Below are 16,050 nucleotides of genomic sequence, written 5' to 3' on the forward strand. Positions count from 1 at the left end.
GGTTCAGCGATGATCTCTGTATAAGCTTTGTCAGATAATGTCATTTGTGGTCAGTTGATAAACACGAAGTTTTAACCACGAACTGATCGTGATTACATGTCAATTTCCCCTGCAGTCATCGTTCAGTATTTCAATATTTCATTTGTAAGAAAACCGACTCGTTAGGAACAGCTGGCTCGGTCATTGGGGCATCCAGCGGGTCTGACGGCATATGGAGAACCTTCTTGCTGATGAACATCTTAGCTATAACAACAGCAGTTACAGCAGCAATAGCAACACCGCCTAACGTGCCGCCCACAATGGCGACGATCATACTTGCGCTTGGAGCCGGAGCCGGAGCCGGAGCCGGAGCCGGAGCCACACCGCCTAACGTGCCGCCCTTCGTTGTCTTAGGTCGTGGCGTCACCGACTGTCCAGTCATTAGGCGTGTTGGACGTGTGGTTTCGGCAGTTTTTAGGCTATTCATCGTTACTTGTTTGAAAGTTGCCACAGCTATGTTGGATTTATCAGATGTGTGATTGTGTTCATCAAAAGTCACCAGGGCAAAACAGACGGTCGTCCAACCCACTGGGATCGTGATCGTCATCTCCTCTCTGCTGTTGGCCGGTTTAGGCGCCATAAGTCCGGATACCATAGGTTGTGTCACCTTTTTGCACGTCGAGAATTTTGTGCTCAGTTCTTTAGCAGTTTCTGCGATTCGTATTTCGTATCTGGAAGCTGAAAATTATATTAAGAATACTTATTTACGAAAAGAATTATATCTGCAAGAATGACAATATAATATAGAAATGTCGTTGGTTCGAGAAGGCAGCTAACTCTGTTTGCCTAATCGAAAATTCGAGGTGGGCACACATTCCAAACAAACTGCACCTGAAGTATGAACTACGTCCAAAAACACAGTATTACGAACTTGCTTTTGTTACTTTTTATCAATGTAAATTATCTATAAATGTGGGTCAACCATCTTCTCGAAGCAAGGGAGTTAACTGACTATAAAAGTTGACCTGTATTAACAGTTGACTGGGGAAGATGTGGGCCTACTAGGTGAACCTAAGCCTAGCGATTCACAAATGTGGGCCCAGCGGTTCAGATCCCTATATCTATAGTAAACCCATATTTCAGAAAATGGTTATCAGTAAGTATGTAGTAAAATGTGGTCCCTCCTATTGCAATCACTATGACAGAAATAGTGGGTCAAACGTTAGAAAAGTACTAATAAAGCGTTGATCCATTTGTTTTTTAACACCATATATGACGGGGAACTTGTTATCACATAATAATCACACTACGCCAACATCAATTGCAATAACTGTGCTCCTGACTGAAAGATTATATTGTCAGTCGCAAAAAGAACATTGCTGAAAGCTGGTTTTCTGAGCTCACAGTCTTAAGTAAATACATAGCTGGCTTTGCAGCTGTAACTGAAGCTATTAACCCACACACTCCCCTTTCGTCAACTCAACAAACCAAAATATTCACCAGTGCCAACGTCGAGATCGTCCCCGGGGGCAGTCCAGGTCAAGGTCACTGTTCCAATATTTGCATTGAAAGTGACGACCTTGAGATCGGTGACTATACCAGGGGCATACACGTCTTTTCCAGGTACAAAGCCAGTAACGTCCATGGCACCAGGAGACGTGGTGCGTGTGAAGATGCCGGCCTCCACAGTTTTTACAGTGGCTGTGGTATCTGGTAAACACAGACAACAAGGCTACAAGTTTACAGAGGACGCCTTGAGATATAAGGACAATTTACCATTATATTCAAAGTTCAATTGATTCGGTTACAATCTTTCAGCGCTTATTAATTGGTGCACACATTATGCTCTATTTGAACCATGACATGCTGTGAGATCTCACCGACAAAAGAAAAGCGAATACCACATATATTGGTTAATATATGAAGAATTTCCCATATGAAAGAGATATTAGATTGGTTTGACGCACAAACGAACATACTGGTATGTTGTGTAAACCGACGCTCATGAAAGCATCACGTGTGACGTCAGAGATCCGTGACTCGAGATGTCCCATGTGTCTCGTGCAGGATTACTGTGTAAAGTTTGGAAATCACATGCAGCATACCGTGATAAGAATAAAGACACTCCATTGTAACATCTGTTGGTTTTGTTATTGATTGGTACACTGTGGAAACATCGCTTCTTAACTTACAAACTTCCCCATATGTTTGTATAGTTCTCATTTCTTTTGGCGGTGAGTATTGTGTACGAAATAGATACTCGTAGATGCCTGAAATCATTGGATTCAATGTTAATGTTTACGCCTCGGGTATTTAAGTGATCATTGAGGCGCAATGTATGTAGAAATGATGCCCTTATTGTGGCACAGAATCAAACATACTGGGGTATCTGGATTTGGCTCTCCCGAAGGCAGGACCCCCCTGAAGGAAGTAGCGTGTTTTGTGGGCGATAGTTCTCACGTCCACATCCAGGGAGTACCTCTCGTTGCCAGTGAACTGGGTGAAGTACACAGAATACACCCCGTCATCAGCCTTGTTGTCCGGCACTGGAACACAAGCATGTGACGGCCTCTCTCAATGTAGGGACATAGGATTGCATGGAATATGTTAATATGTATTATAGAAATGTATATTTTGTGGATAGAACAAGTGAATAAAGTAATGCAGAGACATATGTACGTCCGTGCCAGCAAATGTACGCAGTGACATTGCCTCACTTGTTTATTAATGAAGCTGGAGGATCTGCAACTCATTCCATGTACACACCACCAAAGCAGTAAACAAGAGTCATGTCTGAACATGTACTTACACTTTCATGAACTCCGGATCGAACCTGGTCCTGTTATAGGCAGTAACTTAACATTTTCCATGGCATCGGAAAGACAAAAGCAATAAAAAGTATAAATAATACAGGCACCTCGAGTCTGTGTGTCTATTACTTGTATCACCTCCAGAAGCCTCATGGTCAGAATATGTTGCCAGGTCCCTGAGGTCCCCAACACAGCCCTATACAACACGGCCATGTTAGAAACACACATAGGAACGTTGTGCAACTTCAAGCAAATGCTGTACATACACACCCTATTACCCACATCCTCTCAATAATTACAGAGTACATAAACAACATATTACCCACACCCTCTCAACAACTACAGAGTACATAAACAACATATTACCCACACCCTCTCAATAACTACGGATTACATATACACTACAGTTTACATACCCTATTACCCACAATCTGTTACAAAGACCTATGTTATACTTACACGTCCCCTTGTCCTTAGGCTTTAACGTCACGGGAGGCCCAGATGGTCGTTCCACCGTCACTGTTACGTCAGCATCAACGACGGGGGAGTATCCTTTTCGTACACTGACGTAGACGACGGGTTTAGTGGGGTTAGGTCCGGAGAGGTCGGCGCCCGTGGAGGACAACCAGGAAGTGATCTCATAGGGTTGTGTGTGATCCCCAGGTAGCGCCTTCACCACAAGTGTCACTGTGCCAGGCGTCGGGCTCAACAGCGAATAGTGCCATACTCCTGTCTTAATACAGAAACAAATGCAGCTGTCATGCTTGGCTTGGTGATTACTGAAACGGCTCATGATTATATAAGTAATGAAGTATGATACCTGCGCTTTCTGGAAGTTGAATCTGACAATGTTGAGTTTGCTGTCGAGGGAATATTCAGGACTAGCTGAGGTATACTTGATGCCAGTAGGGGACGTCAAGGTTACCTAAACACAATAAGGAAATGAATACAACAATCTACATGTAGCTTCTCGTGGCAACCAAGCTTTGTTAAATAACTTGAAGTATGAAGCCGCAAAGGAGGAAACATACTCACCATCACTGATGCTCCACGTGGGAGTGTAAAGACAAACATAGTGTCACTCCCAACTGTAGCGTCCATAGTGATGACGTCTTCAACGGGTGTCGTGGGAATTAAAGGCTTAGCTACTCTCATTATCTGAAAATAAACCTGAAATTACGCTGGTTCGGAAACCATAGGACATTGCCTTGAACCTTATCCTCCAAGTGTACCTTGAATGCAGAGGTCGAAGAAGTCGAAGAAATCTATATTAGTTTACTCGACAGAACAGGATTAAATCGTTACAAAATGAATCATACATATTACGGTCCATTCCATATACTCCCCGTGTCTGGACACAGACATCTTCACAATGAACAGGTAATGGAAAGGGGGACACTGTCATAGTTAAGGCCATAGGAACAAAATCCGGGTATTCTAAGTTTCTGTCCCCTTGAGTTTGAGGAAACAAGTGAGTCAATGCAGTGCATGGCATAATTTTCCTCCGACCAAGCTAGGCATCTTACACAATCCAAGCGCAAGAAAGTCGAAAAGGAATTAGGGTTGCTTAAGGCTATCGGTCTGACAAACACACAGGACTAGTAAAAGTCAACTGTGTAAACTTTATATGTAAACTTTCTTATTATATTTCACCATTCGACCCAACAGTGGTCTTGACATGCTGTCATCATGGATGACATTTACCGACGAGGAATGTATGACTACTTACATGACTTGATTTGAAACGATGTCATCAACGTACCTCAATACGGACCCTGTGGTTACAGATAGATATGTCTTTCATCAACGTCTCGATGACGCTGTCCAGGACGGTGGAGGTGGCGCCCTCGGAGTAGTAGGCGTACTGACCACCTGACAAACAGAAGCAGGCCAGTAAGAAGACCTTTCGTTGCTTAATGAAATATCCCTTAGCAACAACTTCCAATCAATGGAGACAGACAGACAGACAGACAGACAGACAGTTAGAGAGAGACAGACAGACAGACAGACTTGCCCCGGTGTACTTGACTGACCTGTTTCATTAGCTAGTTTCCCTATAGCCACGGCAGCCGCACTACTGTATGCCACTGCATGTACCCGGACTCCTGCTTGGATCAGTTCTCCTTTCACATCAGCTACATAAGGGGATACATTCTCCTCTCCATCTGTGATCAGCACTATCCTGCCTTCCTTTAATGCACCTATACCTTGCAGCATCTGGAGGTAACAGTTAGTTTTCCATATGTACGAAACCGTATTTACAATAACAGTAAATGTAACATTTGGTACGTCTTTTATTAGAAATAGTTTGACGAATACGAATTCTATATAAGATAAAACATACATGTACTTTCATAATCGTATGTTCTGTCTACCTGTTTAGCAAGAAGGAGTCCTTTTCCAATCCCGGTACCACCCCCGTAGTCCTGCCGTTTCGGCAGGTGATTGGACACTCGGTCTCTGTCAGAGGTTGTCAACAACGACGTCAGAGATATTTTTGTAGACGCCGTGAAAGAAAACGTTACCACACCGACCTTTGTTCCCACGGGAAGGATGTCTCTGATGAGTTTGTCCGCTGTCTGACTTTGTTTGAAGTAGCGGTTGTTCTGAAAGACAACACAATCTCCATACAGTAATTCACATAAAAAAAATTGATAAATACAAGACAACAATGGCAGTGAACTACATATGCCTATGGCGTCAATCGTACCAGAAACAGATACTGCAAGTACCAGAGCTTGGATTCTGGTATTTTTAACATTGATATTTGACGAACCGTACGTTAAGACCAAGAGGGGTGGCTGAAACATTCTGAGCCGAACTATGATGGACTGCATGTGCATTGATAGAGTTGGTTGTTAATAATTTTTCAACATTATCGACTCCAAGATCCACACATTTCTGTCAACGATGCTGGAATGTCAGGATCTTACTCTGTAGAACAAAACCCTTTCCACGGTCAGAGAAAATATGTGCTGAAAGCAGAGACGGCTTTAGATCCACTGTTAGACGCCCCACTGATGACATCATCATCATCATCTGCATAATGCAAGACAGATTGTTCTTTCTTCAAGTTTGGGAAGAGGTGGAAAGATCAAGAGTCTCTGCTTCAATTTTCACGAGAGAAAAGCTGGAATGTTTCTAATCAGGAGTCAGAAGCCGTGGAACCCAGTGTGCTGAAACCTTTGAATGCCCAGTTCATTCCTCAACTCTCCTCTCATGAGAGATGCCTACTCTAATTGCTATGTGACATATGGTGAGTGGTAAAGGAAAGAGCATCAACCCCGAAAGTTGACATCATGTCTGCATGGATGGCCGTTGGAGATAGTCCTTTCACTGACTTGATGACAGTACGGTAGCCAATTTTCTCCATTTTCATCAACAGAGAATACCTATTCGCTTTGATGCCTGCAGAATTGTACAGCCAGATGTATGTAGTCCCAGTGTATCTTGTAAGCATAGAAAGTGGTGTACTTAACACAAGTAAACTGTTAGGGTGTACTATACGCCATCCGAACTGTTCAGCCACCTCTGTAGCATTGACGTCTCAACCTAAAACTTACCGATACCATTGAGCCGGAAAGGTCCAGGACCAGGATAACGGGTCTCCCACAGACCTCCCCTCCAATGTGTGCGGTGGTCTTATCGTTGAACAGGACATTGAATGTAGGTCTTATCTCCGCCTCTGTCCTGTTGACGGGCGGGTTGGCTCCTCCCGCGAAGTCTGGGTTCTCCAAGATGATGTCCCAGGTGCCCCTCCCCCTACACATCTTGTTATGCTGGTTCGGGGCCAGGTCGTTGTGGAGGTAATCCGGGTCATTGGAATTACTCTCACAAAATGTAGTTACCTGCACATTAAAGAGCCAGATAGGGTTTATTTTGGAAAGTTCCGATCCATAACACACTTATGAAAACTAACACATTGATTGTTAATAAGAATGACGTTTCTACTTGTATCCAATCCAATTACTTGCAGCAATAAACCCACAGAGATTCCAGACACCCAGTTTCCAGGCATGCTGCTTATTACATGTACACAAATTCACGACATTTGTAAAGCACAGACTTCCCTTTACAACTCGAAGGTACTGATACCTACAGTCGTTCACTGGGACATAAATTACATCAGTAGAAATGTAAAGATCAACAGTATGCAGTAACAGCCAACTAACAGCAGGTGTCATCTCTGATTTTCAGTGATCCATTCATATCATTTTCATACCTATTTTGCCCTTACGCCAAATATTAATCTGTTTTGGCGAATAATCTAGACTAGTTATTTTCTTGCAACGAAAACTTATATTTGCATTTGAATAATGAAACTCAAAGAACAGTATGTAGAATGTAGTATTTTGAGAGAGTATTTTGAAATTTTGGAACCCTCCCTTTTAAATTTGTTGGATCCGGCCTTGTTACCGCTTACCGATTTGACAAAGAGGTCATTCATGATGGACGCCCTGGCGGAGTTCCCGTCTATGTCCGCCAGGAAGTAGCAGTCGCTCCCCGGCAGGTGCGTCGCCGGATCGAGGGTGCAGTTCCCTTGAGGGTGACCTTTGATGGAGTTTGTACACCCAGTTGCCATCAAGGTGTCGTCATCCAAGTAGAAGTTGGGGAATTCCGCGGCGTTCAGTCCATACTCATCAAACACTCCGTAACGGAGATGCGCGAACTCGTGGACAAGCGTCCGACCTGCAGAACGTATTCCAAGTGTTTGTTTGTTATTTTATGAATACATTATTTCCTTAATTATCCAATCAAATTCACATGTCTACTTGGCCATATGGTAAACAGCATGGCATAAGAGAAATTGTACGTAATAATGAGGATGGTTTTACGCGGCTTTTATCAATATTCCAGCAATATCACGGCGAGGGACATCAGAAATGGGCTTCACACATTGTACCCATGTGGGGAATCGAACCCGGGTCTTCGGCGTGACGAGCGAAAGCTTTAACCACTAGGCTACGCGACCGCCCCCTGTACGTAATAACATTTTACACGCTACATAATATGCCCATCAACAGCATTTGCCCCCCAAACAGCATCCGCCCATTCAACAACATCAGTCCACACAACAACATCCGTCCACACAACAACATCCGTCCACACAACAGCATCCGCGCAAACAACAGCATCCGCCCATACAACAGCATCCGCCCACCCAACAGCTTCCGCCCATACAACAGCATCAGCCCAAACAACAGCATCCGCCCATACAATAGTGTCCGTCCATACAACAGCATCCGTCCATACAACAGCATCCGCCCAAACAACAGCATCCGCCCATACAACAGTGTCCGTCCATACAACGGCATCCGTGCATACAACAGTGTCCGCCCATACAACATCATCCGCCCACCCAACAGTATCCGCCCATACAACAGCATCCGCCCAAACAACAGCATCCGCCCACCCAACAGTATCCGCCCATACAACATCATCCGCCCACACAACAGCATCCGCCCACCCATCAGCATCAGCCCAAACAACAGCATTCGCCCAAAACAACAGCATCCATCCATCAACAGTATCCGCCCAAAATCAGCATCCGTCCTGAAAACAGCATTTGTCCATACAGCAGCATACGTCCATACTACAGCATCCGCCCACCCAAAAAGCATCCGCAATACATTAACGTTTGCCCATGTAACAGCACCCGCCTTTACAACAGCCACCGACCACAACAACAGCATCCGCCCATACAATAGCATCCGCCCATACAACATCACCCGCCTTTACAATAGCATTCGTCCAAAACAACAGCATTCGTCCATACAACAGCATTTGTCCATACAACAGCATACGTCCATACTACAGCATCCGCCCACCCAAAAAGCATCCGCAATACATTAACGTTTGCCCATGTAACAGCACCCGCCTTTACAACAGCCACCGACCACAACAACAGCATCCGCCCATACAATAGCATCCGCCCATACAACATCACCCGCCTTTACAACAGCATTCGTCCAAAACAACAGCATTCGTCCATACAACAGCATTCGTCCAAAACAACAGCATTCGTCAATACAACAGCATCCGTCCATATAACAGCTTCCACCCACCAAACAGCATCCGCAATACAGCAGCGTTTGCCCATCAAACAGCGTTTGCCCAAACAACAGCATCCGCCCAAACAACAGCATCCGTCCATACAACAGCCCTTGCCCATCTTCCATCATTGAGTGTTGATGTTCAATTTTGCCACGACAATGTCGTGAGATGAAGTCGCAAACAACAGCATCCGTCCATAAAACAACATCTGCCCATCACACAGCATCCGTCCATACAACAGTATCCGCCCATACAACAACATCCTCCCAAACAACAGCATCCGTCCATACAACACCATCCGCCCAAACAACAGCATCCGCCCAAACAACAGCATCCGCCCAAACAACAGCATCAATCCATACAACAGATTCTGCCCATCATTGAGTGTTAAACTTTGAACTTTGACAATGTCGCGAGATGAAGACCGATGGCCACCTACCTCCCTCGCCCCAGTTGGTGAGCCTGTAGTGAGGGTTTAGGATATACTCCGGGGTGAGGTGGATGTACTTCCCGGGGTCGCCACACCCAGCGGGCTGCTCCGTGTAGGGGTTGTTCCCATACACTGGAGACGCCTGGTCGATTCGGATATCTGCCTCTTCAAATGTCCCATCCTTCGCATTGGCCCAAGCTGGCTGTTTAGACCACGTGCCCGGGATAAGGAACGTGACACTACCTATGTAGGAGCGCTTCCTAGTTGCCTGGTACAACGCGGAGGACGCATCGCTGATAATGCTCTGTAAGAAATACATGACGATCATATCATAGGAAGTGCCTTCCAACTTTGTTTTTCTACTGTGCAAATTGCAAGTTGCAAATGTTCTTGATTTTATTCTGCGTTCTGTACACATAGAACGGTGCATGACAGCTGCAGATGTTAAGCTTTGACAAAATAAGGATATGTTTCTCCGCAGACAAGACTAGTTCAGCTCGTACAACGTAAGAAATAAACCATATTTTATTTAAATTCAAAAGGCATTGCCCTGCCATCTGTTCTAGTGTCCATGTAACAGTCAAGGTGAACCAACTCAGACTGACAATGCTGTAAGCAGTTTATTGTTGCAAGGGACACGCCCTGGGCACGACTCATGACATGCCGAAGTTGGTCAGAAATACGCTTAGTCTACTGGTTTTACCCACCCTCCCACCCGTTGGTTTTATGTTTTCAACTGGACATTTGTCTTTATTAAGTGACCTTTACCCCCAAGAGGAATTGTTTGTTTTCAGGCCCGTATGACACTGGCGCTAGTCTGTTTGATTTCCTGTTGGTTGGTTTTCAAGATGATTGCAATGTTCGGGGACTACTGGCCCATCAACCAAGGATCGGATGATGGAGTTTAAATGTGGAATTAGGCATCAAGACTTGTTTTTTTTGTTTATCGATGCAGTCAACTGTATGACGGTGGACCAAATTTGGACCAGACAATCCAGTGATTGCCGTCATGCGCATGGATCTACGTAATTGGGATCCGATGATAAGCATTAACCAAATCAGCGAACCTCACCACCCGATCCCGTTAGTTGCCTTTTACGACAAGAATTGGTTGCTGAAGATCGATTCTAACACGGGGAGGCATCAAGACGAGTAGGTAGGCATATAGACAAATACAGACACAGAGAGATTATATGTCCACGGAAAAGAATAAACAAGGTCACCCTGAGAGAGGTGGGCGCACAGATGAGCATCTGTGTAGGATGACGGACAGGCAAACAAACAAGGCCACACTGAGAGAGGTGAGCGTACAGATAGGCGTACAGATAGGCGTACAGATGGGCATGGATTGAGGAAATAGACAACCAAGACAAACACTAGCCTCGGGACATGTTCGAAATATTTTCTTAAAAGAAACACCTTGCTTACCTTCATCTCGGAGATGAGGGTGAGGTTCTCTGGCACGCTGTCGTGAATGGCTACAACGAGGTTGTCATATTTGTTGTTGTGGATGTTGAGGAGGGTGCTTCCAGTCGGGGAGAGTTGGAGAAGCAGGAGGGCAATCAGCACGGCTGCTGAAGACATGACCCTGGGGGACAGAACACATGACCTGTCTGAGGAGACCATTGTAAATATACAGCCAGTGGTGGTGGCGCAAGGGCGCAACTGATTGGTACAGTGCGGGACACATTGGTTTCAAATATACCCGGAGGAAACAGCATATCTTATACAATCGGTCACAAAGATATTTCTTGATTGCTTTCATGAAATATACACCATGAGAAAAATTAAGCACTGCTTACGGTCTAAAAGCATACAGAAAGAAAGACAGATAATACCATTGAAAATATTCCTCTTTTTTCATTTAAAATCAAAGCACACTTATTTTTGTTTACAAAGTGTCATAATCATTTTGAGAAACAGAAACAGAAATAGATTATTTGATGACATGTACCAATTGTCTCAGACGTACAGGGTTTATGGCGGACAGCTACCAAAGTCAGATGTGGCAGATATCGTAGACAGGACGTATTTCTCAAAAGACAGAAGAATTTCCTATGAACTCTAAAACTATACATTACACTGCCTTTAACTTAACCATCAGAATGAATGTGACTTGGTGATATTCAGTCAAGTTTGCATACCACCCTGTACTGGGAACAAAGCATACATACCCCATGACTGGACTCCGTTATGGATCGTACTATGTGTTTTCAGGGAACGAAATTACAGGGCTTTTGATAACGCAGTACGGCATGCTTAAAGGACTATTCATTAACACATGCAAGCTTAACCGACAGTAAAATCGATGAAAGCAACTATTACAACCTGATTAAGAAAAACATAAATAAACAGTGAACATGATTCAATTGAGAGAGAAAAAAAACGCCTCTATGTTATCTTCCTCGGTGGTGTCGACTTAGGCCGTCAACCTTGGCGGCTACAATAGATGTCAACTACACATGCGATTACCAGCAGAGCAACGCTATCAACGACAGTAACATAACATGTTTCAGAATGCCAAGACACCAGTCTGATAACATTTGACATTGTTTAAATGCATGTTGTATTACATACTATAACACATTTCACATATACAACAATAGTTCCAGGTGCGGTGAGGTAGCCTAGTGGTAAAAGCGTCCGAAAATCCGGGGTCGATTCCCCTTGTGGGTATATTGTGTGCCATGTGTGGTGTCGCCTGCTATGAACTTGCTGGAATGTTGTTGAAAGCGGCGTAAAACCATACTCAGTCACGAGTGTTCATTTTTATGTTCGTAATAGTAATACGAGAGGTAGGTAAACATTCCTAATTTTACAATGGAGTCACTGAAATTAAACAACCATGGATTTTTCCGCAAGTGCAAGCGTTCGGTTTACTTTCGACAGACACGCTGGATCAGATTGTCGTGATCACACTCTCCAATAACTGGTGACGGTTATTGCCAAAAGAGTCGTACATTGTATGTACGTCAGGGCGACATTAAGTATATAGGGTAGAAGTTGTATTAAACCACGTGGGATATCCCGGCCGGCGAGGCTGCTTGGACATTATGGGCGGAACAAGACGGGTCAGCCTGACAAGCATCATGACGTCGTGCAATACCTGTTGACGTTACTTACACAATCCCGTCAACTCCACCTGCAGATCAGTGAGAGAATTGTGGGCCTGATTACGTTGTTGGTAATCCAGTGTCTCAATCTACACGTACAACTTGTCTCGCTACTTTTAACATATACTGACATGAAACTATATAGGTACTACAATCATGTGCGATACATTTGCATGGTGCTGATACTACAAACCAAGGTATATGAACGAATATGTTCTCTACCCACATCGGCAAACAATGATTATGTTCTTAGTAACTGTGACATGCATAAATGTGTTGTAAACTGTATTGTCACATGTATCGAACATTGGCCTCAGCTTGTATCTCTGGGTGAAAGTATGTTCTTTATTGAAGACATAAATGACGAATGGGAGTTGTTTATCGAACAATAAAACACTGCGGAGAGAATAAACCATGAGGGGCGCAGCGATACGATAAACAACGACCACGAGCCGATTATGTCTTATATAAGATGATCAACATTATGTACAGCCTCTTTCAGGATGTACATGTTAAAATGTACAAGCCTTAAATATATTACCCAAATTTTAATAATGATGGCTCCCTGAATAGAATCCTACATCGACAATGTCGGACAAGTCAATTTTACGAACTGGTGGGTTAAGTTTGTTATTTTTCGCATATTCTCACAATCCTCACGTCGATTACCTGTACCTTGTCTCCTAATATCGATATCTCTCCCACTTTGGGATGCGATCGTTCAGCCATTGCGTTTATCTGCGCAGCCCAGCTACACCTAGATGGGGAACATCTTAGTTGCCACTTCCCTCTCAAAAAATAACGTCGTCCAATATATGACGTCATGAAGTTGCAAGCGCATATTCGAATGACCAGAAATGACGCCTTGATAGAACAATGTTTTATCGTGAAATAAACCACGCTTCGTTCTTCACAGCAAACTATCGTCCATGTTGGTATTCCGGGTTAGATTAGACCCCTAGCAACCTCTGTTTGTCGCAACTCAATGAGTTGGGTGGCACAACTCGGTGACTTGATTGATTGCCAGCTTGTAATAGAAACAAATGAGTTTTACACTTTATAATTATACCTTACACAAGCTGATTCTATTCCACTTAGACATAGACATAGACATTCGGTTTCGAAGTTTCTTGTGGTTGGTGTTGTCAAATAGTGGAGACAGCGATATCTAGGCTTGAATCGTCAAAGTCGCTGGCGTAATTCCATTTACTGCTTGAGCAAGGTCAAACCTTGAAACCGTAGAAATTTAACAAATTCATAAAAAAGTATTACTTCTGCCTTCCATGCCTTGTTGTTTTTGATCGGGTGATCAGGCTCGCTGACTTGGTTGACACATGTCATCGTATCCCAATTGTGTGGATCCATGCTCACGATGTCAATCACTGGATTGTCTGGTCCAGACTCGATTATTTACAGACCACCTTCATATAGCTGTAATATTGCTGAGTGCGGCGTTAAAAAACAACAAACAAACAAAAATCCTAACTGTCCTGATCTCTTATTAAATACTTCATGGAAAGGAACTCCATTGGCAACAATGAGCATCACTTACATGGCAACTGGGAGTAATTACGTTAACAAATGCACCATTTTTCAGAACTATTGCGACATAGGAGGGGAATATAGGGGTATGTTTTGTTTGTTTCCTTGTTGTTTAAAGCTATATATTACTCAACAATATTCCAGCTATATGACGGCGGTCTGTGAATAATCGAATCTTGACCAGATATCTAGTGATTGACATCATGAGCATCGAACCACGCAATTGGGATACGATGACATGCATCAACTAAGTCAGCGAGCCTGACCACTCGACCCCATTAGTTACCTTTTACGGAAAGAATGGGTTGCTAAAAAACCTATTCTATCCCGGATCTTCACGGTCTAGGGACATGTGAATAGGAATATAGCAACATATGAAGAGGAATATGGGGTCATGTGAAGGGAGATATAGGGACATGTGAAGGGGAACATAGCGACATGTAAAAGGGAATATAGGGACGTGTGAAGGGGAATATAGGAACATGAGAAGGGAACTACAGGGACATGTGAAGGGAACTACAGGGACATGTGAAGGGAACTACAGGGACATGTGAAAGGGAATACAGGGACACGTGAAGGAGAATATAAGGGGAATATAGCTACATATAAACGGGAATATTGGGACATGTGAAAGGAAATATATTGACATTTGAAGGGGATTATAGGGACATGCGAAAGGGTTTTACGGGACATGTGAAAAGGAATAAAGGGACATGTGAAGGGGATTATAAGGACATGTGAAGGGGATTGTAGGAATATATGAAGGGGAATATAGGAACATGTGAAGGGGAATATAGGAACATGTGAAGGGGAATATAGAGTCATGTAAAGGGGAATATAGGAACATGTGAAGGGGAATATAGAGACATGTGAAGGGGGATATAGGGTCATGTGAAGGGGAATATAGGAACATGTGAAGGGGAATATAGAGACATGTGAAGGGGGATATAGGGTCATGTGAAGGGGAATATAGGAACATGTGAAGGGGAATATAGAGACATGTGAAGGGGGATATAGGGTCATGTGAAGGGGGATATAGGAACATGTGAAGGGGAATATAGAGACATGTGAAGGGGGATATAGGGTCATGTGAAGGGGGATATAGGAACATGTGAAGGGGAATTTAGGGACATTTGAAGGGGAATATTGGAATATATGAAGGGGAATATAGGAACATGTGAAGGGGAATATAGGAACATGTGAAGGGGAATATAGGAACATGTGAAGGGGAATATAGGAACATGTGAAGGGGAATATAGGAACATGTGAAGGGGGATATAGAGACATGTGAAGGGGAATATAGAGACATGTGAAGGGGGATATAGAGTCATGTGAAGGGGAATATAGGAACATGTGAAGGGGAATATAGAGACATGTGAAGGGGGATATAGGGTCATGTGAAGGGGGATATAGGAACATGTGAAGGGGAATATAGGAACATGTGAAGGGGAATATAGAGACATGTGAAGGGGGATATAGGGTCATGTGAAGGGGAATTTAGGGACATTTGAAGGGGAATATTGGAATATATGAAGGGGAATATAGGAACATGTGAAGGGGAATATAGGAACATGTGAAGGGGAATATAGGAACATGTGAAGGGGAATATAGAGACATGTGAAGGGGAATTTAGGGACATTTAAAGGGGAATATTGGGACATGTGTAGGGGAATATAGGGACACTAAAGAGGAAATACGAACACATATGATCTGTGTTATATCAGCTGCACTGGTTACTGATCAACAAGAGAATTCAGATCAAGATTCTGTCATTTCAGCTTTAAATGCAGACTGCTCACCAGTCTACTGATTCAAATGTGTCAACCGCCATCGTGAGACGGTTACGATCAGCACAGGAACAGCAACTGGCCATGCCAGACACCTACCAAACACATTGGCTGAACGCTCTGTCTCTGTTGCCACCACCAGTCCAGGAACTGTATACCACTCGAGCTGAAGCAAGGACATCCTCCTGATACCTTCTGACGTCAACTTTAATCTTTTTCTCAGTGACTTTTCAGTGCCTGTATTTTCCATGTCTTTCTGTAAGCGCCGCTGTGTGCACTGGGAGGCTAGGCTATGCAGGTGCATTATTATATCACAGAACTGTAACAAGGCGCCA

At 43.7% G+C, this 16,050-nt stretch overlaps 1 protein-coding gene across 1 annotated transcript; it reads right to left on the reverse strand.

The window, feature by feature from the left end:
* Nucleotides 1-130: 130 nt before the first annotated feature.
* Nucleotides 131-15,759, reverse strand: LOC139458869 (calcium-activated chloride channel regulator 3A-1-like). The gene is made up of 14 exons (XM_071240341.1): nt 15,728-15,759; nt 10,702-10,861; nt 9,283-9,577; nt 7,213-7,478; nt 6,353-6,637; nt 5,165-5,395; nt 4,823-5,006; nt 4,552-4,661; nt 3,825-3,947; nt 3,610-3,714; nt 3,249-3,522; nt 2,361-2,525; nt 1,480-1,689; nt 131-717 (listed from the first exon to the last, which is right to left on the reverse strand). Exons 1-14 carry the CDS (start codon nt 15,757-15,759, stop codon nt 131-133), a joined length of 3,027 nt encoding a protein of 1,008 aa, XP_071096442.1.
* Between the last annotated feature and the right edge of the window lie 291 nt (nt 15,760-16,050).

Source organism: Haliotis cracherodii, unplaced genomic scaffold, assembly GCF_022045235.1.
Source record: "Haliotis cracherodii isolate W230 unplaced genomic scaffold, xgHalCrac1.p SCAF_1, whole genome shotgun sequence".
Lineage (NCBI taxonomy): Eukaryota > Metazoa > Mollusca > Gastropoda > Lepetellida > Haliotidae > Haliotis > Haliotis cracherodii.